General features: G+C 40.5%; 1 protein-coding gene across 4 annotated transcripts; it reads right to left on the reverse strand.

The window, feature by feature from the left end:
• Window positions 1-2163: 2163 nt before the first annotated feature.
• Window positions 2164-17890, reverse strand: VDAC3 (voltage dependent anion channel 3). Of its 4 annotated transcripts, XM_030312543.1 has the most exons (11): window positions 17654-17890; window positions 17335-17450; window positions 14498-14566; window positions 13499-13548; window positions 12296-12298; window positions 9709-9861; window positions 8818-8870; window positions 7022-7249; window positions 5597-5747; window positions 4129-4186; window positions 2164-3680 (listed from the first exon to the last, which is right to left on the reverse strand). In XM_030312543.1, the coding sequence occupies exons 3-11, from the start codon at window positions 14562-14564 to the stop codon at window positions 3589-3591; spliced, it is 855 nt and encodes a 284-aa protein (XP_030168403.1). In that variant the 5' UTR covers window positions 14565-14566; window positions 17335-17450; window positions 17654-17890; the 3' UTR covers window positions 2164-3588. The 4 variants fall into 4 exon arrangements, with proteins under 4 accessions (XP_030168403.1, XP_030168402.1, XP_030168404.1 ...); XM_030312542.1 differs by lacking the exon at window positions 17335-17450; XM_030312544.1 differs by lacking the exons at window positions 17335-17450; window positions 17654-17890 and adding an exon at window positions 15047-15107.
• Between the last annotated feature and the right edge of the window lie 7815 nt (window positions 17891-25705).

The following is a 25705-nucleotide window of genomic DNA, read 5'->3' on the forward strand; positions in this document are numbered from 1 at the left end:
AGAAACACCTCTCACGGCTTTCTCTCCTGGACTACTGGACTCCCAAGATGTTTGCAGTCACTGTTAGGAGGATTAACAAGATTAAGTCATATAAGGTAACCACCACAGTACCTGGCACATACACTCGAGAAGGGTGCTTTTCTTTCTGCTACAAGTTAATGACCCTTACAACAATGAAGGGACTTAGAACACAGCCTAGCAAACCACAGGATTCAGTAAAACTACTGAATACAGGCTGAAATTTAAAGCACCTATGTTCATATCTGGATTAATGTATCAATACACAAAACTTGGCTCCTTAGTTCTGCAATAATGGATCATTTAAAAGGGACAGATAGCACAAGATTGGAAAAAAACACAACCCTACAGCAATCTCCTTCCCACCTAACTCTAGCCATAAATATAACTAACTTTATCAGATAACTAAGGTATTAATTAGGGGTACATCTCATTAGTGTTTCCCTGAATCTCCTTATGCCCCCTTCCTCCCACTTCCATCCCCTACCCGTAACCACACTAGAATGAAGACAAATCCCCCAGAGCTACGTTAACCCACGGCAGTTAGCTCCCGCTCCACTCCGTACCACAAAGGAGTTTCCATGTGCAGCAGTGGCAAGCCCACATCAGCATCCCACCAGCACTCACACTGCATGGAAGGTCCTGCCAGGGTCAGACAGATGTCAATAGGACAGAACGAACTTGTGTACCCCTCTTCCTTTCCAGTGGTACTTTATTTCCTGTAATGGTCGTTTGAGCCACAAAGATCATGAGAAAATCAAATTATATCATGTGGCTGGTAGATATTTTCAACATAAGAGGTGGTGGTTGGAATCTGGGTGCTAGAAAAGATGATCTTTGGTGGTGACGGGGAAAATACCTTGTAGCACTAATATTTTTCAAAAAGCAACAGTGTCTAGTGGTTGTTAAGATGACTCATTTGGAAACTGAGCAAGAAATCTAACAGGCAAATCAGAGAATTATAAATGATCAGTAAATACGTGAAAACAGCTCCATCTCACTGGCAATTAGGGAAATACAAATTAAGACACCATTTTTCACTTCTAAAACTGGTAAAAATTTTAAAGTTTGATGACATTCAATGCTATTGAGGATGTGGAGAAATGGGCACTCTTAACCACCAAGGGTAGAAACAGAAATTGATATAAAATTTTTGAAGGACAATTTTGTACTACTTATCAAATGTACATGTCCTATGACTTAGCAATCTCTCTTCTAGAAACCTATCCTATAGGACTGCACTAAAGAACAGCCATGAGTCACAGGTGGCTATTTAAATTTGATAAAAATGAAATAGAATTAAAAATTGAGTTCTTCTGGGGCACCTGGCTGGCTCAGTTGGTAGACCTACGACTCTTGATCTTGGGGTTGTGAGTTTAAGCCCTATGTTGGGCAAGAGATGTCTTAAAATTAAAAAAAAAAAAAAAAAATCTTAAAAAAATTTTTTTTGACAGAGAGAGAGAGGGCACAAGTGTGTGAGAGGCAGAGAGAGAGAGAGAGGGAGAGAGGGGGAGGGAGAGACAGAGAGAGAGAGAGAGAGAGAAGCCGGGCTCACCTGAGGTTCATGTTTTACCCGAAGAGGGGCTTGAGCTCACCTGATGTGGGACTCGAACTCACAAACAGTGAGATAAGACTTGAGCCAAAGTCAGATGCCTAACTACTGAGCCACCAGGTACCCCCTACAATTTTTTAATTTTTTTTCTAATTGAGTTCTGAAGTGCCTGGGTGGCTCGGTCAGTTAAGTGTCTGACCCTTGGTTTTGGCTCAGGTCATGGTGTCAACAGTTCTTGAGTTCAAGCCCCACGTCTGGCTCCATGCTGTTAGTGCAGAGCCTGCTTGGGATTCTCTCTCCCTCTCTCTCTCTGCCCCTCTCCTGCTCACTCACTCAAAACAAAACAAAAAAAAAAAACCTTAAAAAAATAAATTAAAAAATTGAGTTCTTCCACTGACCTAGTTACATTTCAAGTGCTCAACAGCTACATGTGTCTAATGACTACCATATGAGACAAGGCAGACACATCATTTTCATCATCACAGAAAGATCTATTGGGTAGTGCTGCTATGGAAATATTTATAGAAGTAGACACAAAGATATTCAATGCAGCATTATTTATAAAGCAAAAAACTCAATACAGTAAAAAGGAGAATAGTTCAATAATATCACATTTATAGTCAAGTATAATAAAAAACATAAGACAGATCTATATGAACAAACATAAAAAGAACTCTGATATGTTAAATTTAAAAGTATATTGTGGGACGCCTGGCTGGCTCAGTTGGTTGGAACATATTGACTCTCGATCTTAGGGTTCTAAGTTCAAGCCCCACATCACATGCAGAGATTACTTAAAAATAAATAAACAATAAATAAAGTATATTGCAAAACAAGATGTGGATTTTAATATTATATACATATATTTATGTAATCTCTAAAGACACTGAAAAGTATCTGCAAAGATATACATCGAACTGTTAGAAGTCGTAGAAGAAAGAGGGACTGGAGAGAGGAATGCAAATTTTCACTTTTAATGTCTAAGCTGAGTGAATTTGTTGCAACCAGCATATACTGTTTTTAAAAAAAGATTTCAAAAAGAGTTCTATTTTTGGAAAGGACAATATTTACCAGTAAGCCCTGAAGATATTAGAGCCTACTCATTTCTTTTCCAAACTGGTATCTCCATTTTTGGGTTATCATTTCTCTAGATCCAGTAATCGAAAGCACTTTCCTGAAGCCCTGGGAGGAGCTGCAGACGTGCCTCCACCTACCAGTGTCCTCCCAACAGCATTTCCCCAACTGTACCCTCCCCTTTGCCCGTCTTTCTGCCCACTCACCACCCCCGCCCCCACTCTTTCTCAGCAGCTTTACTAAACTACCAATATGGTCCTGCTTTAGTGCGATAGGAAGCAAGCACCCCAACAAAGGCGTCCAGCAGAACAAAACTCACTGTTTCACTCCTCAGCCTGAGTGCAGAGGAACAGTCAGAGCCGTAAAGACAGATGGAAGGGACAGGCAATAGCACAGACATTCCAGACATACCACTTTAGACCTAAATCCCATCACCTATGAGAGTATTTTTCAAAACAAAACCTATCACACCAAATAGAAGAAAACCATCACTAGCAAATCAGATGAGCGATTATGTTCCAAATGTGATGGGTTTATTTTATTTTACTCTGATGCAAAACCAAGGATTCCACTACAGCACAGAGACCAATATATTAAAAGGTCATGAAAAAGTGGTGTGGGACATGCAGGACGTGATGTACAAACTGGAGGATTGGGTCATTTCCTTTGTAACATGACACTACATTGTCGCTGAGGAACACATTTAAAATAACACTGTGGAACTCAACTGAAATGTGGCACAAACATGACAACTTCCAGGCATGCCTTCAAGTACCTCCCTCAGGATGGACTTGCGATCTCTAGACTTCAGTGTGGGGAGGATTACAATTCTTTGGAAGAATAAAAAGTTCACTTTTGAAATTTCACAGAAGAATTTTAAGGCCAAAACATAGTGGGTTCTCTTCACCTCCAGGGACAAATCGGATGCTTTACTCAAAACCACATTAAGCTTCTAGCTCAAATCCCAACCCAACCTTGTGACCTCCTGCATTGAAGTTCTTTCCGTCGATTAAAGCTGATAGGGTCAGTTTGACTCCTAGGAAGAAGAAAACACCACAATCACTCGTAACAAGTATTACAATCAGCTTTTCATTTTCTAGAAACAACGAACATGGGTGGAATCAAGGGCATGGATTGCAGCTGGGTGTAAGAGTTACAAGCATTCAGGTACCACTAAGTCAATAGGGTTACCTATAATCATTTGATCTGCAATGAGCAAAGCACAATCACAGCAAACTTTATTTGGAATTCAGGGTTAAGAATAATGAATGACCAACCAAACTCACAAGCCACAGTGACCTGGTTAGAAATATAGAATTATTTTTTAAACAAAAGCACTTGATCTGCTTTACTTTGTATGAATAACCAATTGTTACACAATGGACTGAATCAACCTACAGTTGATTGTAAGTTTTATAGGTTATTTTCATTATTTTTCCATCATCTCCTACCCCACATCCAATGTTATTAATTCCTTTACTCACCTGGTCGAAGAGTCTGAGTATAACCCAGTCCAATCAGGCTGGCATTATTTACTTTAGCCTAAAAATTAGGAGATGAAATAGAAACAGTTAGAAAACAACCAACTTCATAATATGTAAGTCCAGTACAAGCACCATTTCATGCATCAGATTTCCAAAACTAAAGCACCTTCGGGTCAATCTAGAATTACTGGAACTGAAAATTTAATTAATAAAAATGTAAGTCTCTTCAGTTAATAGGACTGGGAGAGATAGTAGGGACTTTGAGAATGCATGCTTAAAGGCCTCAAACAAATTTTTTAAAACACTGTGCAGCCAGGTGTGCCTGGGTAGCTCAGGTGGTTAAAAGCATCCGACTCTTGTTCGGCTCAGGTCATGATCTCACAGTTTCCTGAGTTCGAGCCCCACATCGAGTCTGCACTGGCAACACGGAGCCTGCTTGGGATTCTCTCTCTCTCTCTCTCTCTCTCTCTCTCTCTGCCCCTCCTCCAAAATAAACATTCATAAATGGAGGCACCTATGACTTCCATTTTGATTGTTAGAATAGGAGAGCTTGTTTGGACACAAATACAAATTTTCAGTGTACCACAACCAATTCCAAGTAAATTTCTGCTCCATACTTCAAAAAAATTTTTTTTTTAATGTTTACTTATTTTTGAAAGAGAGAGAGAAACAGAGTGTGAGCAGGGAAGGGACAGAGAGAGGGAGACACAGAATCCTGAGGCAGGCTCCAGACTCTGAGCTGTCAACACAGAGCCGGATGCAGAGCTCAAACTCATGAACCACGAGATCATGACCTGAGCCAAAGTTGGACATCTAACCAACTGAGCCACCCAGGCACCCCAATAAACTTAAAAAAAATAAATAAATAAAACACTGTGCAGCCAAACACCCTGGTGTACTAAATTCTTCGAGATGCCAGTTTACAACCTCTGACAGTAGTTAGAACATAAACTCTGGTGAGAGAAGATCTGGGTTCAAATCTTGACAATGCCTCTTACTGTGTGACTTTGGGCAAGTTACCTGACCTCTCCAAGTCTCAGTTCCCTCATCTATAAAATGGGCATGAAGATACTACTCACCACAAGAGTAGTTGGGAGGACTAAATGAGATACTACACATAAAGCCCTTAGTATAGTACCTGAAATTGAAGAGCTCAATTAGTGTCAGTATTAATAAGAATTACTAAGAGCCACAGGAATAGTAATCAAATCCCATGAATTTACAGATAGGAAAATTTTGAGGCCAAAGAGATAAAAATGACTTGAGAAGGTCAGACAACAGCCAAATACAGGAGGAACTAGGACTAGAACCCACATTCTAGGACGTGAGGTGTGATACTCTTTTCACTACACAATGAACGTCTCACTAAAGTTAATGGAGAACATGTGTACAACAACCATCTCACAACATTCATTTACAACTCAGATGAAACCCTAAGAGTAGATCCAATCTCGTAGCACATTCTTACAGATAGAGAAGTTCTACAGTCCAGCTTGTATTTAGCAGCGATGCCAAAACGGGTATTGTTACTGCCAGCCGTCCAAGCAAGGTTTATTGATGTTTCAATCTTCTCATTAACCTTCTGGTAGATAGACCCTCCAAATTCAGTGCCGTCATTCCTATTTTCATGATAGAAGAAAAAGTCATAAATATCTAGCTAGTACCACTCTTATGACATGGAAAAAATGCTAAGACTATCTGGATAAGGATCTCACTTTGCAACTACCTATTTCAGCAAACTTCTAGTATAAATGACTACCAAACAAAACAAGGAACTAAATCCAGTTACGTAATTTATAACCATCTGATTAAAATGTAGTTAACATCTGATTCATTTATTCAGCTCCTCCATACGAATTTTTTAGACAAAATTCAATTATGAAGGCAGACGCCTCTAGTAAATATGATCTATAAGTCTTTGAGATGTTCAAAGAATTTAGAGACCTAAAAGTAGAGTTCAATAAGGATTCTGCAAAATAAATAACAAGAAGAAAGCCAATTTTTAACTTCATCTGAGACACAATCCTAGCATCAGAAAGCACCCCAAACACAATACCTAGGGTGTATTTCTCTAGAGAAGTGCCTACATTATTGCTTCAAAGCATCCCAGAACTTGGTCCCTACTTTCCATGGTTTTCCTGATAATACTGCTTCATCAATTTTAACGCCACTGTCTATACCATTGCTTCACTTTATTTCAGTGAACTGGAATATCTAGTGAAGGGCAATCTACACCACTTGAAAAACACCTAGCTTATCCTTTGCTTTTTCTTCCTGGAATAGTACAGTGCCCAGTAGGCCAAGACATTAAATACAATTTAAAAATTCAAATTCATTTAACCAACAGGATGCAGCCTACAGAATTGAATCCAGGATTGCTTTGAGGACTTCTGCTTCTTCTGAATGCAACAGGGGTGGCTGGGTTCTGACCCTGAGTACCTAAAACCTCCACAGAATTACTGGGGATGTTCCAGAATGCTCAGGTCAACTGAGTGGTTGCTCTTCATGATCCAAATAACAGATCTACTTCCAGATACTGACAAGCTAAGTAGGGCACTAGAGGAAGCAGAAGAGTCTCCAAAGGATCCCTTTTATCAGGAGGTGACCACGTCCTGGGCTCTCTCCAACCCAGTGGTTCTTGTATAGATTCTAGACCTTCCTAAAGTTTGGGGTACAGGCTGAGAGGCCAGTTACTATCAGCAGCACAGCACAATGCACCAAGTGCCCTGGCAATGTTGTGCTGACTAGGAAAATTAGTACAGTGAGGCTGGATGTCCACCAAAGCACATTAAATGCAGGTACCTCATTTCTAACTTTCTCAGCATGTTAATGTTTACCATCTTTTTGGGCAACTGCACTAGTACTAAAGGAGGAGTGAATTATAAACACTCACACATGAGTGTGCAGCTGGAAGTCTGCGGCCTTGTAACCCAGAGCGAAATTATTCTGTGACAGTTTGGATTTGGCTGTGTCGAAACTCATCTGATAGCCAGCAAGCCAACCTTCAAAGGCTAACACAGCCCAGCCATAGATGGTTGGTCCAGAAAAATCTATATCAACATTGCTGCCGAGACTGAAACATTCCCGCTTATAGGAGGCCTTCAATTTTCCACTCTTCTTTCTGTAAACAGACAAATAAAAACAATACAATGAAAACAACATGAGTTTCTACTACTGTCTAGAAATCTTTAGAGTAAGAAAGATCCCCTCCTTCCCCCAATGTAAATATTATTTTGGTAGATGGTATACATATAGTAAAATTTCAAATGACTTAGCTCTACAAATATAATTTTGTTAGGATTATAAATACATATACTATTGTTATCTATTCTTCACTGTAAGTACAAATGATAGGATATTTCATGATTAATTTCACAAAGGCATTAACAAAAGTCTAAAAAGGAATAAGATATTTCAGTACCGAATTAATAATCTGAATACATATGTATTCATGAGAAGCCAAATCTCTTTAAATGTTTTTAAATGCCCAAATGCTATAAAACGTAACACCCAACACACTTAACTTCTCAAAAAGAAGTGTATTTTTTTTTTTAAGGGTAGAGTGCTTTAGTAAACATATTTATTTTCCTTAAGGTGAGTGTTTTCTCCCTGGACAATAAATATCAGATGGATGGATGGAAGAGAAGTATACATTTTTGAAGGACAGTACCGAAAACAAGAAATTGGTTCTTTTTTAAAAAAAAAATTTTTTTTTAACGTTTATTTATTATTGAAAGACAGAGAGAGACAGAGCGTGAGTGGGGAAGGGGCAGAGAGAGAGGGAGAGACACAGAATCTGAAGCAGGCTCCAGGCTCTGAGCTGTCAGCACAGAGCCTGACACGGGGCTCAAACTCACAAACTGCGAGATCATGACCTGAGCTGAAGTCAGACACTTAACCGACTGAGCCACCCAGGCGCCCCAAGAAATTGGTTCTTAATAATCCTATCGTCTTCTAAGCAGACTTCTTCTGAGAGTATTTATCTGGAAGATAACTGAACTGTGTGGCAGGAATGACACACATACTGTCACAGCTGAGGAAAAATGTCATTCTGCCTTTATCTAGCAGCGGCCCATAGGAAACAACACCATGCCCATTTTTCAGATGAAGAAACTGGGGCAGAGAAGCTGGGGGATTTTTAAAGGCCAAGAAAGCACATCAGTAGCAGAACTACTGTTTATAGTGTTCCAACGCCGGGAGATTACAGTTATTCTTAGGAAATTAACTTCTCAGCAAAATACTGCATCCATGAATCTTTAGAAGAGCTTAAGAAATATCTAGTCTCAGGGTGCCTGGTTGGCTCAATTGGTAAAGCATGTGATTCTTGGTCTTGGGGTTATGAGTCAGAGCCTCAGGTTTGGTGTAGAGATTACTTAAAAATAAAATATTTTAGAAAAAAAAGAAAGAAAAGATCTAGTCTCAAGCCTGTCTATAGCCTAAATTTTTCCTACTATGTGCCTCCTTGGACCAGCTTTATATTTTTGTTCATCTGTTCAATTTTCAAATCAAAACTTTACTCTGCTTCAAGGGAGTCCTCCTTTCTCTTTAGTACATACACAAGGTCTCTGGGGTTCCTAAAAGCAACCTCCTACGTTCTCCCTGCACCTAAACTTTCCATTGCAATTCCCTGTTCTAAAGCTCTCTATCTCTACAGACTACAAAAACAGAAAATGGGGTTTGGATAATTACCCTGTGTTCGGTACAAATATGGTATCAAGAGTCAGTTTCAACCCTTCAGCCAACTGAAAAATAAAGATTTAAAACGAACAATTAGTAATTTTCTATTCTTCTTTTGACCTAAGAAAACAATTCTAAAGTTTTCTCTAACTTCCAAACAAAAAAAGTCATTAAAGAAAGCCAAATATTCAATTATTTAATAAATTACCTCTTTATTCTTCCCTGTCTCCTTCCCCTGTCCCCTTATTCCCAGGCTTCATCATGATTCTCTCACCAAAATACAGGTTTAAGTTGTAGGTCAAATCTATTACAGCCAATAACATTAATTGCAATAAAAAAAAAAAAAAATTCCAATACAACCAAATAATCTTGATACACTCTTAAAATTACTGTAATGAGATAACCTGACATTTAACAAGCCAACCTAAGTAATTTATTCAGCTATACATATATATTACTGATACATGATGATGTTCATATAGACATACCTCAAAAAATAGTGTCCTGTACAAAGCAAATATTTGTACGTGACAAATATCTGCTGATAAATTTTTCTCTTTAGAAACATTACAGAAGTTAGAAAGATTTTTCTACGGAGCCAATTTTGCAATGATTACAAAATAAAATCAAACAAAATCACTATAAATAGTCTAGTTTACCAGGAGAGGCTCAGTTATAAGTAGAATTGGTCAGAACCAAGATGTAATGTGATAATTATGTACTCACAAACAACGCTTCACTTTCTAGAAATGTAAAATATACCAGAGAAGGCCACATGCAGAGAAAAAAATATGGCTACTATATAGGTTATAAGATCTCATTCATGTTGTATTTGGGGTTTATAGATCATTTTATCTGCAAGATAAATTTAACCTAAAAGTAATTTCTAATGCTTTCTTTTACCTTATTCTCCAAAGAGATTTCTGTTCCAAGAGTGTTATCTGTGTTCCATTTCTGAGTGAAGGTAAGTCCATAGTTACAGACCTTATATTTGGTCTCTAGGTTGCCTGACGCTTTTCCTGTATCAGTGTAAGCATGACCAGAAGTAGAAAATTCCTGATAAGCAAGAAAAATAATTACTTTAAAAACAGCTCATCAAACAAAAAATACTCATTTCAGAAAGTAGTGTTCAATGCATCAGAAACCAATATAGTTTACTTTTTATCACAACTTATTTCCTGCTTTCCTTCTTTCCTATTTCTGAAGTTTAACGAGTTTCAGATCTTTCCATTATTCCACCTCTCTTACTGATATTTCTTGTTCAATATACTCTCTTACTAAAATGGAAATCTTAAACTCTCTTTTTTAGAAGAGAAATATCTTGGGGCACCTGGATGGCTTAGTTGGTTAAGCGTCTGACTCTTGGTTTTGGCTCAAGTCATAGTCTCAGGTTCTTAAGTTCAAGTCCCACATCGGGCTCTGTGCTGACAGCGTGGAGCCTGCTTGGGATTCTCTCTTGCCCTCTCTGCACCTCCCCTGTTCAAGTGCATGTGCCCCTGGTCTCTGTCAAAATAAATTTAAAAAATAATAAAAATAAAAGAGAAATATCTTTACTGAAAATAAATTCCTTTACCAAAAACACAAAAATATTACATCTTGAACATTTTACTTTCATGACCTGAAAATGCTTATTCATTCTCTATCATATGTTTCAAACTATTAGTTAATTTTAACATCCTTAAAAATCCCCAAACACTAGGGGCGCCTGGGTGGCTCAGTCGGTTGAGTGGCCGACTTTGTCTCAGGTCACGATCTCGCAGTCCGTGAATTCGAGCCCTGTGTCAGGCTCTGTGCTAACAGCTCAGAGCCTGGAGCCTGTTTTGGATTGTGTCTCCCTCTCTCTGACCCTCCCCCGTTCATGCTCTGTCTCTCTCTGTCTCAAAAATGGATAAACATTAAAAAAAAAATTAAAAAAAAAAAAATCCCCAAACACTAGAAAGGACTACCCTATCCTCTTCAATAGAGTCAAAACTTCATTGCATCAAAATAATTGTTTTTAATTTTTACTGTGGTAAAATACACCTAATTTACCATTTTTAAGTGTGCAGTTCGGTGGCATTAAGTACATTCACACTGTTATGAAAACTTTATTGCTTTGGTCCACAAAGCTATCATATCTGTAAGGGGCTCCTGGATGGCTCAGTCGGTTAAGTGTCCAACTTCAGCTCAGGTCATGATCTCTTGGCTCAGGTCATGATCTCACAGTTTGTGAAATCGAGCCCCGCATTGGGCTCTGTGCTGACAGCTCAGAGCCTGGAGCCTGCTTCAGATTCTGTGTCTCCCTCTCTCTCTGTCCCTCCCCTGCTCACGTTCTGTCTCTCTCAAAAATAGATAAACATTAAAAAAAAATTTTTTTTTTAACTATCTGTAAAACTTTCGGTATAAACAATTTCAATATTTGTAAGTATGTACCCATTTTTCACAACAAAATGTAATGTTATAACTTGTCCCTTTTTCTCCCTTCTCCTCATCTACCTTTTAAAGTGTTTTCTATCAAATAGTTACTATGAACATCTTGAAATATATCCTCCTCCCTCAGTAGGTGTCCTTTCAGTCATATGACAATGAGCAATAGGAAATAGATCTCCTTCTAAAAGGAAGCAAACAGTCAACACCTGTCACTGACAATCTATGAACTGTCGAGAAAAAAACCTTCTGATTGGCCCTGTGTTTAGAGCGCATTTCTGAAATACTGCCAACAGTAATGAAATGCTGCCAGCCCTGAGCAGCACTGTTTCACTGCCTGCAATATGAATCCTCCCTTTACCAAATACCCTGCTCCCCACATCTAGTTCTACAGGCTGATGAGACAACTGGGAAACTATGATCTGTTTATCAACACCACGCAGGAAGTTTTCCAAGAGAGTATCATGCTGCACATTTTAGGACAAGGTCTCAGTACAAAATGACAAAACACTAGTCATGTTTAGAAGTCTACACAATCATTTAATGTGACCATTGCTTTTTTTCAGTAGATCCAGCTACCCAGTGTTTTCTTTTTTACATACACCTCTCATAAACTTGAAAGTATAGCAAATATAAACCTCAATTTTAGTGTTAGAAAAACTTCACACACAAACCTACGGTAAAAGTGTATTTAGTCTACATTTTTTCCCTGTTTATCGTCATCATTTCTTACTTTGAAAGTCTCTCAAAAGTCTAAAATACCAGATGCACAAATCTCAAAGAGAAGGCCAGAATTTTTCTAAGTTAAAAAATTAGCATTGGCTCACAACTGCTTCAGTTTTTCTCTAATTTCATCATTAGAAGGAACAGTGCAAAATACATTTATAACATGCATTTAACGTCTACAGCTCTGTAATAAATAAGCAACAAAACTACCATAAAAATGCTACTGTTAAATAGATGCCATATATTAAGTACAATCTGATATCTGATTGGAGCAATGGATGAAATTTATCCTAAATCAATACCAGAGACCAAAAGCAGTCATAAAAACAAGCACACAAATATGCTCTGTTTTTCTTACCATCTGAATGAACAGTCCCACACCACAGCAGCATGAAAGGGAGATAAAATTTTAGTCGATGATTTTTGCAACACAAACCTAACGAGCAAATTCTGAAACCCTATTCAAAGTGAGTATAATTTTTCCATTTTAACAGAATCATATAACAACACGCCCATCCTAGTAGGCAGTTGCACATATATTTATTTACCACTAGAAAACCCAGGAAAAAAATGATGGTGACAAACCAGGATTACATGGAGTATGAGACAAAGTATCATATGAATTCCACATGCCTCTAGCCCTTTTAACTAAATCATTCTATCCAGAAATAAAATCCGCACTAGTTTCAATAGGTAAATACTAAAAAGAGATGCTGCCAATGAGGAGACATCAGAGAATGAGGTGAATGTAAAGCTAATTCATTTGCCAGATTTACTGAATAAAAGTTCTGGTTAATAACATTTTGGAAATATGCCTATATCCTTTACTATATAAATAACTTCCAGTAAAAAAGATTTTATGAACATCAATAAATACAGTAGATTAATCCTCTATATGCATTTTATTTCTACATTTGTTTTGACTAATCATGAAGGGATAGAGGCTAAAGTTAATCTGTTTTTGTAAGAGGGCAATAAAACTTGCATAAACTCATTATAATGAAAGTATTTAGTAGCCATACACGTACTCATGAAAGTATAAAGATGTGATATATGTCCAAAATACATATATATTTTATGTCCTGAGAGTAAGATTCAGCATATTCTTATTATGGCAAACACAAAGGACCCCCCCCCCCCCCAAAATTCAACCTGGATTGTCTATGGGCTACAGGGAAGATGCTCACTGAAATCTGAGAATATGACAAAACTGTAGGTAAGATAGCGTAGGACCAAATGTATGCTGATTCACACAACTAGACTAAACACTTTTAAACAGGTTCCTTTAGGTTAATTATGCTACATCTATTAAAAATATATTGGGGCGGGGGCAGCGTGGCTCAGTCAGTTAAGTGTCCAACTCTTGATTTCAGCTTAGGTCATGATTTCAAGTTCATGAGATCAAGCACTGTGTCAGGCTCTGCGGTGACAGCACGGAGCCTGCTTGGGATTCTCTCTCTCTGCCCCTACCCTGCTTGCGCTCTCCCACATTAAACAAATAAATGTTAAAAAATATATATATCTGTATCTATATCTATCTATCTATGTCTTGGGTACTTACCACTCCACTACAAGACTTGGTTCTCAGGTCTATTTTGACCATGCCAAATCCTAGACACACACAAAAACACATTAATGTATAAAATGTGACATTCGCTCCAGTTTTTACAACTTAGAAATTATGAAAATGGTCCTTCCATATGGAAAATACAAAGTATTCTCATTAGGTGAGAGTTCCATAAAAACAATTATAATGAACTAAGTATAATTTTTAAGCCCTCAAAGAATAAAAATTATCAAAAAGTGTTATGCTTATAAAAGTATAAACTTAAATAACTATACTAATTAATAAGAAAAATCAAATGTATATAACAAAAATTAAAAATTTAAACATTAAATTTTAAAAACTAAAAATAAATGTCCATTTGGAATCAAAGAATGTTACTCCAAAGAAGTCAAAAGTTGTGTCTTCACACTCATGAAAATTAGGAGAAGGAAAAATGTAATCCCCACTTTATTTTTTTTTTTATTTTTTTTATTTTTTATATATGAAATTTATTGACAAATTGGTTTCCATACAACACCCAGTGCTCATCCCAAAAGGTGCCCTCCTCAATACCCATCACCCACCCTCCCCTCCCTCCCACCCCCCATCAACCCTCAGTTTGTTCTCAGTTTTTAACAGTCTCTTATGCTTTGGCTCTCTCCCACTCTAACGTCCTTTTTTTTTTTTTTTTTTTTCCTTCCCTGTAATCCCCACTTTAATTGTCCCCAGGGCTAGCCAAGAGAGACATAAGTATTACAGATTTATATTACTTCATCTTACAGCTAACATTAAATATGCATAATATATGTATGTGTATATGTATATAATAGCTTTTAATGCTTGTAAGGGACTCTACCTCTAAAGAGTCAAGTCTAATAACCTGTTGACAGTTATCCCCTTAAATCTTATAAAGTAGATTAATGTTAACCTTATCTTACTAGCACTATCTTGCATATAGTAAGCATTCAACACCAACCATTACCCAAAATTGGAAATTTACAGTAGCATTCTTACCATATCCTTTGTTGAAGACATCCTTGGCGGCCTTTCCTAGGTCACAGTAAGTTGGTGTGTTACACATATCTTATAAACAAAAATGAGGACAAAGGAATAAAAATAACCATTTAGTATTTATTCACCCACAGTCCTCGTATTTAGTCCTGTGAGAAGAGGTATACACTTTTCTCTTCCTTTGCATCATTAAGGCTTATACCCTAATGCAAGCAAAGTTAGGAGAAGGCATTCTGCTCCTTTACAAAGAACTTTTCAGAACACTGGAGAATAAAAGGGTTTTTCGTGCAATTCACAGAGGTCATCTTTCTGACTGCATTTCAAAGAAAAGAAATTTCTCACAGGCTGAAGGAGATGCTGTGTTAAATTGGATTTTATAATATATGTATTATATTATATATATTTTATATATGACATATAAAATAAAGCCTAAGAGCTACATAAAGTGACAAGGCAAAATTGTTTTAAAGAACTGTAGGAACAGATGCATTAAAAATCTTCAAGGTGAACATTTTTGCCACTCTGAAATTCAGCTCTTAAAATAAGAATTACCACACTAATTGAAATGTATTCTTCCAGAATATGTCCTCTCTCAAAGCTTTTAAAAATAAAATTATAGGGGCGCCTGGGTGGCGCAGTCGGTTAAGCGTCCGACTTCAGCCAGGTCACGATCTCGCGGTCCGTGAGTTCGAGCCCCGCGTCAGGCTCTGGGCTGATGGCTCGGAGCCTGGAGCCTGCTTCCGATTCTGTGTCTCCCTCTCTCTCTGCCCCTCCCCCGTTCATGCTCTGTCTCTCTCTGTCCCAAAAATAAATAAACGTTGAAAAAAATTTAAAAAAAATAAAAAATAAAAATAAAATTATATAGGGGCGCCTGGGTGGCTCAGTCGGTTAAGTGTTTGACTTTCGATTTCTGCTCAGGTCATGATCTCGTGATTGGTAGGATCCAGCGCCATGTTGGGCTCCGCACTGAGCATGGAGCCTGCTTGGGATTTTCTGTCTCTCTCTGCCTCTCTTTTCCTCTCTCAAAATAAATAAATAAACGTTAAAAAAAGGTAACAAAATTGTAACAACAACAACAAAAATATATAATCTTACCCGTTAACTAGACACGGGATAAATTTCACCTGCAATAATTCTGCTTACCAAAAACTGGTGTATGCTCTGAAGTTAAAGTCTTCAAAAATCTTTCCCCTTGGCTGATTTTTTCATCTTGGCTGCTCGGTATTCCTCAGCTTTTCTATTGCCAACATGGCCCTCACATTAAAGTTCTCAGAAGCGCTATCAACACCGATAAGCATACCACTCCTTTGCCCTCTTTATAAAATGGGAACTCTTTTCCTGCAGCAGCCTCAACAACTATGTGTAACCACTTGTAGAACCATCTCATCTCAAGCAGTCCCATTAGCCCAATTAATAGGCCCAAAAAATCCAGAGCACCAGCTAGCCCGTGCAATTACTAACTATGCCTGAACTAGCAACACATTCAAACTAATAGTTATTTATATTTATCCTGGCTCTTAATCTGCCCTCTTGCTAAGTTTCTGCCTATACCATATCTGAACACAATATACACATGATGCACTTTTTAGTGAATTCATTTAAAATTTGTTCCTTAACCTAAACCTGTCAAATATGAAGATAATATATGTTAAGAAGGAAGAGTACAATATAAAAAATATGTGTGTGTGTGTGTGTGTGTGTATATATATATATATATATAGAGAGAGAGAGAGCCGAGCGAGAGAGAGGGGAGAGGGCGGGGAGAGAGAGGGGGGAGAGGGGAAAGGAGGCGCGCGAGCGGCCCGAGAGGGCGCGCGGGAGGGGGAGGGAGAGGACGCGGAGGGGCTCGACGGGCCGGAGTTAGTGGGAGCCGGAGGGGCGCTAGGGCTTTCCGTTGAGGGGGATGCGTGCGGCGGTCTTTACTTGTTCGTCGTTCGGGAGTCGGGAGGGAGGAGAGGAGAGAGAGGGAGAGAGAGAGTACATACAGTAAAGGGGAAAGAGTCAGTATAAATATACTGACTCATACCATAATAAAACTTTGTTCTAAACCACAGGGTTTCAGAGTCCACTTCCAGGGCAATTATTTTTACAGTTCAATTCCTTGCATTTAAATGATTGATCCTAGACTATTTACACATTGCCAACTGCAATTTGATATTACTCTTTATTATTTCAGTCGATGCTAGTATCTGTTGGAATTTTTCCAGAAGTCTAAATTTGGGGAGGTAAGTATAGAAACGCAGACAGTATATATTCAAACAGAAATGTTAAGGCTCTACAGTCTGGAGTTTCATCTCCTGACAAGAGAAAAGGTACACTTAAATGTTTAGAAACATCCATCTAATTACAGCCTTTTAGAATTTTGCTTTACTGCCAGACACTTTGCAAGGAGTGTAACCGGTTTAGTTTACTAACTGATCTCAATTCTGCCTAGTTCAAGCTTACTTTTTCAGGCCTATGATTCTGATGGGTAATGCACTGCTGGTATGATCAAGCAAAAAATCGATAAGATACAGAGACTTCACGATACTCGGGAGTAAAGCTATCATTACATATTTCTATTGGCTCTACAAAATGCGCTTGTCGTTTGTTGGCATGCACAACGCACGGGTTTGCTTTAGATGCGGGGGGGGGGCGTTAATTAGGTAATACTGCTTTACACAATTACTAATTTGACAGTAAAGAGCCCCTTTTGTTCCTCGTTTCGCCTTTTTCAGTTGCACGTATGGCATCCTCTCTGGCGGTAAGGAGTGTGAGAGCTCCCCTGATACTGGACAATTCCAGAGAGGAAGCTGGGGACGGGGTTGGGGGTCGAAGATCCAACTTCCCTAGAAACCAACCTCCTTTCTGGCCTGACGCCTGGAAAGAAAAGTCCTGTGGGCCCACCAGGCGTTGACAGGGTCGCGGCTCGGCGTTCCGAGCGCCACTCCCCACGCCGGGGCTGCGGCTCCATCACCTGAGGCGGCCAGGGGAGCAAGGTCCTCTCTGCCCTCCGCGGCCCAACCGGGCCCGCACCCCATTAGGCTCCTCTCTCCCTTCCGAGCCCTCCGTTAGGCCCGCCTCTCACCGGGTCCCCAGCTCTGTGGCGGGCCACCACCCACCCCCGCCAGGCCCCGCTTCGCCGCCGGCTGCCCGGCCCACAGCGTCGGCTCGCCTCACCTCCAACCAGAGGACCTGTCCCCGCTCCGCCAGGGCAACGCTGAAGGTCTTCTTCAAACCAACGCCGTCCGCGCCTGCGCGGCCTCACACTCCCCGCGGCGCCTGCGCGCCCCTAGCCGCCCCCACCCGCACGGCGTTTGCGCCGTAGTGTCGCGCCGGGTCGCGCGCCGGGGGTCTGAGCGCGGAGAGGAACAGCTGAGACAAACCCAACTGTCTGGCTCCGTGTGCGCGCGTGCGCGGGACGGCCCGGCGCGCAGGTGGCAGGGGCGGGAGTTGATGTAGGCGAAGACGCTTTGGGGACCGCACCTTTGTGCCTGAAGGGGCTCTCTCTCGCGAGAACGCCCGGAAGTTACTAGTTACTGTTGCTATGGGAGGGGCCGCGGGGAAGGCGGGCAGGGCTGACCCGGGATGCTACTGAGGGATGCTGTGGCCGGGCACGTCAGACCGTTTCATTCAGATGCGAACAGATCTTTATGGGAATTTTGTCTCCGACTGACTAAAATTCAAAAATATGACCCTTAAGCTCTCTCAACTTAAGAATGAGAAAACATGGGTCCCCAGGGGGGACGTAATTTATTCAAGATCACACAGGTAGGGGTAGATTATAATTCAAAGGGAGAGAGGAGGTGGAGGAGAGAAAGCCCTTCTTTAAAGAAGAATACCAACTAATAAATATAGAAGAAATTATAGAAAAAAGAAAATCACCACTCTTGGAACCACCCAATTCAGGCAAAAAATTATCAATAAGTGCTAGACATTTGAAGATCGTCACAGTTCCAAAGTGTCAGCCCTCAGATTCCTTACTAAAAAAGGGTACTGCACATCAAAGAAGTCACCCAAGTGATTAAACTTAACATCACCAGGGATGATACAGACTGACGTCATATGCCCCCTACATGATGCACAGAAGACACTAAGGTAATATTCTTGTTAAAGGTGTGTCTCTATTCTTGCGGAAACAATCAGACAAATCCAAATTGAGGGCCGTTCTGCAAAACACCGCTGGGTCCCTTCTAAAATGTAAATTTCATGAGCACCTGGGTGGCTCAGTCCCTCCAGTCGCCCACTCTTGATTTCGGCTCAGGTCAGGATCCCAGGGTCGTGGGATGAGATTCAAGTCCCGCTCTGCCTGAGCGTGCAGCCTGCTTAAGATTCTCTCTCTGTCTCTCTGTCTCTTTCTCTCCCTCTGCCTTTCTCCCTTGCTCATGCATGCATGTGCTCTCTCTACAAAGGGGGAAAAAAAGAGAAACTTCTGATGACAAACTGCCCTTTATTTAAATAAAAATTTTAAAAATGTAAATTTCATGAAAGATTAAGAAAAAGATTGGTGAATTGCTCTAGATTAAAAGAGACAAAGGAAAGATATGACACTACAAGCAATGTAATCCTAAATTGGACCCTGCATCAAAACAACAACAACAACAACAACAAAAACACAAGAAACTGTTAGTGAGAAACATTATTGGCACAATTGAGAAAATTTGACTATTATATCAGTATTGCAACATTGTATAATTTTCTGATGTTGATAATTGTATTTTGGTTATGCAGAAATGGCTTTGTTTTTAGGAGCTATATATATGGTAAAGTATTTAGGAATGAAATGGCATGTGATTTCAACTAACTCTCAAATGGTTAAGAAAAAAAAGACCAGAAGTAAATGTCCATAGCGTTAATAATTGGTGAATCTAGGTAGAAGATATATGGGTGTTCATTGCATTATTCTTAAAACTTTCCTGTAAGTTTTACATTGTTCAAAATAAAAAGTTGGAGAGAAAACACACCCACAAAGTCATCGATGTTCAGTCCACAATACCAAGTTGCTGCTTAATATTATTATTTACCTGCTATGTGTAAGGCATTTCAGGCTAATAAGAGATCAGTAGATAAATGCTCCCAAAGGACTCATAATGTAGGACTTAGACAAAAACCTGCCAAATGAGGCAGAGTTGATAAATATAAGTAAACAGTGTATCTAAGTAGGCCAAATAAAATGACCTTTAGAGTCCAAAGAGGTGGTGTTTGTATCCCAGATCTGCCAACTCTTCGGTCTTAGGCAAGCAACTTAACCTCTCTATGCTTCAGTTTCTACCTCTGTGAAACAGATATAAGTAGTATCTACTTCAGAGGATTGAGTGGATAGTAAATAAAATAATGTATCTAAAGCACATAACAATCTACCTAGCATACGGAAAATGTTAATTCGTTAATAACAAATGAAAATATGCTGTAAGTCTGAAAGTTATGTAGGCAAAGAATACGCATATATACACATACACACATAATTATACACACACACACACACACACACACACACACACTCACGCATACACATATTAAAGCCACACTTCAGCCTGTACTCTGGCACAGACCTGGTTTTTGTCAGATATACCTGGCCATTAAAGGCTACAAAGAGCACTTGAATGGGAATTTGGCAAAATTCCTTCCTTCTGCTTCTGTTATCCAAAGATCTTTCTTCTAAAAGGATCTCACAACACCAGTCCCAGGTCACGCAGAGAGACTTCCTCTTTCCTAACACCTGATGTAGGAAGAAGGTGTTAAAAGAAAGTGTCAAGGAAAACGGCTGCTACCGAGGAAATCCTTGCTTTGCTTCATGTCCCTCTGGCCCTGTCAAGTTGGCATCCATGCTAATGCTCAAGGTCTATGTCAAGACCCTGACCTTGACCACTTTGAAACTACAGCTACTTCTCAGTCCCCCACTCGCACTGGGATCTAAACCCTTAGAACTTTCCCGGTCCAAATTCTAATAATATGGCATTCTTTTCCTATAAAATCTCTAGAAACAGAATTTTAGAGCAGGAAGGGATCTGAGACACCTTCATTTGTGAAACATTTGCTGAATACTTGCTATGTGCAGGCACCATGCTCAGAGCTGATACATGAGGAGACCGCCCTAAGTGCTATATGGGTCCAGTGGCCCATGTTACTTTGTGAGTAGTTTTCCAGTATAAGTCACCTGCTCTAGTGAAAATAGCCTGCTGAACTGCCTACACTACCATTTTTTTTTAAGTTTATTTATTTTATTTTGAAAGAGAGAGAGAGTGAGTGTGAGTGGCAGAGGGGCAGAGAGAGAATCCCAAGCAGGCTCCATGCATGACTCCAGTACAGAGTCTGACTCAGGGCTCACTCTCATGTACTGTGAGATAATGACCTGAGCCAAAATCAAGAGTTGGACACTTAACCAACTGAGCCACCCAGACGCCCCTACATTACCTTTTTGAGAGAAAAATCTCAAAAGTTAGTATAGTTTTACCCTCAAATGAAAAAACAACTGAAGAGCAGAGGCCCCACTGTGAAGATTTGGTAACTCAATTATGCTAAACGTAAAAAAGTAATAATAAGATTCTAATGCCAGTGGTATTATTTAATTTAATTTAAAAAGAAACATCTTTTTAATTTTTTAAAACATTTATTTATTTTTGAAGACAGAGTGAGACAGAGCACGACTGGGGGAGGGGCAGAGAGAGCGAGGGAGACACAGAATCCGAAGCAGGCTCCAAGCTCCAGGCTCCGAGCTGTCCGCACAGAGTCCAATGCGGGGCTCGAACCCCTGGACCGCGAGATCATGACCTGAGCCGAAGCCGGACGATCAACTGACTGAGCCACCCAGGCGCCCCATTCCCTGTTTCGTTTTGAAGCAAAAGGGCTCACTTGTTTCTTTTCAAGGACTCCAAAATTCTGATGAGGGGTGAGGATCCCCTAGTTACTGAGCATCTTTGAAGAGGAGGAGATACAACCCATATCCCTTGGCCGTCTACAAGGAGGCTGCAGAGCACAGGGGGACCCAGCAGTGAGAGCACCTAAGCGGGCTGGGAGAAGAGACTGGAGGCTGCTCCAAGGAGGTGATGTCTCAGAACGGCTCAAGAGGACAAGAGGGCCATGGCTTCCAGTGCAGAGGGGCAGAGCGGTCAAAGACTTCAGTACACCATACCCTGAAATTCCATGCCTAAGGGCTCATCTCTAGGAAACAATCATAGATGTATTCTCTTAAACAGCTTGAATGATTTAGAGTGGCAAAAATTTTAAAACAATCTGAATGACCAACGTTTAGAGGATTCGTTAAATAAACTATAATACACCTGTATTCTGGGTGAAGGTACAGTCATGTGTTCTGATAATATTTGATGATCTAAGGAAAATGTTCAGTGGGGGAAAAAAATGAGGAAACAAAAGTAAATAGAGTGTAATCCCAAGTTGTGTGTGTATGTTGTAATTTTACTTTAAGAGGAAACAACGGAATGATAACCATAAACATCAGTGTTGGGGAGGCAGACAGAGGGACTGGGTAGAGGAGGCACACATGGGCAGGGGTAAGCATTAGAAATGGCAAGTTCTGGAGCTGGTGATAGATTAATTATATTGTATATTACAAAATAAATGAGGGGCGCCTGGGTGGCTCAGTCAGTTAAGTGTCCGACTTCAGCTCAGGTCATGATCTCATGGTTTGTGAGTTCCAGCCTTGTATTGGGCTCTGTGCTGACGGCTCGGAGCCTGGAGCCTACTTCAGATTCTGTGTTTCCCTCTCTGTCTGCCCCTACCCCACTCGCACTCTGTCTCTCTCTCTCCAAAATAAATAAACATTTAAAAAATTATAAAAAAATGCTACATGTATATGTGTATATGTACCTGCATAGAAAAAATTTGGGGGAATTCACCGAAATTTGATAGTGACTGTCTCTGCTGGGTCAGAGTATGTGTGACTTTTAATTTCTTCTTCACACTTTTATGTATTTTCCAAAATTTCTAAAATTTGAAAACATGTTTTTCTGTTATAATTAGAAAAGGGAAGGTCACTTTCATAAGGTGGGGAAGTACTTAGGTTTGTGAGAAGGCGAGTGCTGTTCCATGGGGAATTTCCACCAAAAATTGAGAAATACCTCTGGAATGGAGTACCTGGAATTTACATTGGGCCTTCCGAGTGCTCACTTCACTCTTGACCACAAGAGGGTGCAAGGAATCAAAGTAAATGCAAAGCTAAATGTGCTAGTGGGCACTGGGTTTGGGGTTTGTGTGTCAGGGTGAGGAACTCTGTCCTCCTCTTGCTCTCCAGAGCTTTATCCAAATTCTTCACAAGGTTGTGAACACAGTTATGAATCCTATCAGATTGGATGGTGTGTCTGGGGGCTTCCCTACCAAAGTCAAAGCCTATGTTGAAGGTCGAAAGGGCACCATCAAATCCTTGCAAATTGTCTATATGAGGAAACCAGTGTTGTCAATGTACCACATGTAGATTAGGGTACAGCCTGGCTGACACAACCTGCAAGTTATTTCATCTTAACCACTATATCACATTTCCATAAAGGATAATATAGGGAAAAGGTGACATAGTCCTACAGCTGTATATAATCCAAATATGGCAACAGGCAGTGTTCCCTGTGATTTTATTTCTTAGTGAATATACACCTGTGTTTCATGCAGTTTGCTATGTCTGGGAATGGACTTCAGCTAGCAAGCTGTGTAGTGTGGTATAGTGGAAAAAATAAACTTTGGAGCCAGAAAACTGATGTTCAAATCCTATATCTGCAACTCACTAGCCATGTGACCTAGGCAAATTACTTGACCTCTGTGAACTTCAGTGTCTTCACCCCTCTACACCCACCCAGTATTAAACTGGTCAAATGGGGCCCAGCCAGAGGGCTCCAGCCACACAGACAGCTTACTTTGGCCAAAGTTATGAGGCAGCTTAGACCACATCCAGGGTATATACAGAGTAGGAGCCTGGACAGAGAAGGCTAGATCACATTCAGTGACTCAGATACTTCACAACTGGAGATGGAGTAACCAGATGAAGACACCCTGGAAGAGTGACTCTAACGGGGAGGGATACCAGAACTGGGCGGGCCTCCTGGAGAATACCCTGGGGAAATTCACACAAGTAGCTTATCCCCTCCAGAAGGGGATTCCAGAGTTCATGTGTGCAGAGCTCATGGGTAGCCATTCTTTTTTACTAGTGTTACTAAGATATAATTGACATATAACATCATGTAACCTTAAGGAGTACAATGTGATTATTTGATTCACATATATGTAGCAAATATTTACCACAATAAGGCTAGTTAACCTATCCTTTATCTTACATAATTCTCTTCTTGTTGTTGCTATGGTGGGAACATTAAAACTCTACTTTCATAGCAACTTCTACATACACAGCACGGTATTGTTAGCTATAGTCACTATAGCCATACATTTTTAAAAATGTGCTTCTTCAGAATTGAGACTCCAGGCAGATTTGGGGTCTCCTAATGCAGTTGGACTGACCCCTGCCCCCGAACTTTTGAGGGAAAAGAATCAGACCCAGTTTGGTCTAGATCAAAAGATGGCAGAACCCGCTTTGTCATGGGAAGAGGCTGCAGGCAACCAAAAGTCTGAAAGGGCCTCAAGAAGTCAGTTGTAGACTCTCTAGAAATGGAAATATCATTCAGTTAAAAAAAAAAAAAAAACCGACATCAAAATCTGACACACGTGGTCAATAGACCTCAGCTGGGGAACATGGCGGCATGGACAAAAGGACATCCTAGTCACAGAGCCACAGCAGCAGTGACACAGTTCACCCAAACATACACACGTCCTCTTCTCAGTTCGTTGCCTCCTTCACTGACCGATGACGGGAGGTGTTACGCTTTCCAGCTGATAGGTATTGCCACAGGGGCAGCTTCTTTTTCATGTTTTCTTGCCTTTTCATAGTAGCATTTGTTGTCACACTCCCCTGCCCCCCACGTTTTGTGCAATGTGATATGTCGGTGACAACCTGGCATGGGGGAGGAAGAGTATTGCCATGGTCTGAATACTTGCATCCTCTCCAAATTCTTACATAGAAATCGTAATGCCTGATGTGACAGGTTTAGGAGGTGGGGGCTTTTGGGGGAGTGCTTAGGGCATGAGGATGAAGTCTTCATGAGTGGGATTGTGTCCTTATAAGGGAGATCCCAGAGAACTTCCTCTCTCGTTCTACCACATGAGGAGACAGCTGTTCATAAACCAGGACCCAGGCCTGAACCTGACGTTGTGGGCACCCTGACTTTGGACTCTCAGACTCCAGAACTGTGAGAGATGAATTTCTGTTGTTTAGAAGCCCCCCAGTCTGTGGTATTTTTGTTGTAGCAGCCTGAACGGACTAAGACAAGTACCTGGGAACAGGGCGGGACAGATAGGCATTATTTGGGTTTATGAAGTCATACACAACCTCATCTAATTTTTTTAAGTAAAAAACAAATGAAGGCAGAGGATATCCTTGAAGAAGGAAGCTCGTGGACTCTTGGAGCTGCTTCTAGCTGGGTGCCTGGAACGAAGTCGGGAGAGTTCTGAGGCTGTTGCTGCAAGAAAAGGGAGTCCCCAGCACCTCCTTGGGGGTAGACTCCAAAGGGGGTGATTCACACAGACTAGCATCCAAACAATCTCCTGGAGCTGAGCAACATGGTGGCCAGGGACCCCCCTGTAAACTCCCAGAACACTGGCCTATAAGAGGCTCTCAGAAAGATGAGGAGGTTAGCTGGGAGATGATGTGACCAAGCCAAGGCCAAACAGTCAGTGAAGAGGCCAGGACCCCATCTCCCTGGCTTCCGCCTTAATGCCTCCAGCGCTGCCCCCATGCTTAGCTGCAAGACATCTGACAGGCGACTCCTCAGCTGTTACAAGTGGTTTGCTTTACCTTCTGACCTCAGGTAACTAAACCGTAACGTTTACAGCAACTCTTTGATTATATCCTGCAATCTCTGTCTCCTCTCAACATGCCCTTCTCATCTTTTATTTTACTGAACATTTCCTGTGAGATTCTGCCAAAGACCTGCTTGTTTCAGTTACTTTGATTTTCTTTTAAGGAAAGCAAAATTTATGGAAATCAAACTGGTTTTGACACAGGAGCCATAGCAAATAAAAATTTCCATTCCTAAGTGACTATAAATCACGGGTTCTGACACTCTGCCTTTGACTTGAACTAGAGCAGCTGTCATTCCGGAGGATACAGGTGTCTGCTCCCACACACCAGCCCGCAGTGCTTCCCGGACAAACAACGTGAGTCACCCACGGAGCGGC

This window comes from Lynx canadensis, chromosome B1 (assembly GCF_007474595.2).
Source record: "Lynx canadensis isolate LIC74 chromosome B1, mLynCan4.pri.v2, whole genome shotgun sequence".
Classification (NCBI taxonomy): Eukaryota; Metazoa; Chordata; class Mammalia; order Carnivora; family Felidae; genus Lynx; species Lynx canadensis.

Bases quoted from the DNA above. Each gene is read 5' to 3' on its own strand.
- VDAC3 (XM_030312542.1), bottom strand. From the start codon at position 14,564: ATGTGTAACACACCAACTTACTGTGACCTAGGAAAGGCCGCCAAGGAT. The intron at 13,549-14,497 runs GTAAGAATGCTA...GTGTGTGTCTAG, and splicing joins TGTCTTCAACAAAGGATATG to GATTTGGCATGGTCAAAATA. The intron at 8,871-9,708 runs GTAAAAGAAAGC...TTTATTTTTCAG, and splicing joins AAATCTCTTTGGAGAATAAG to TTGGCTGAAGGGTTGAAACT.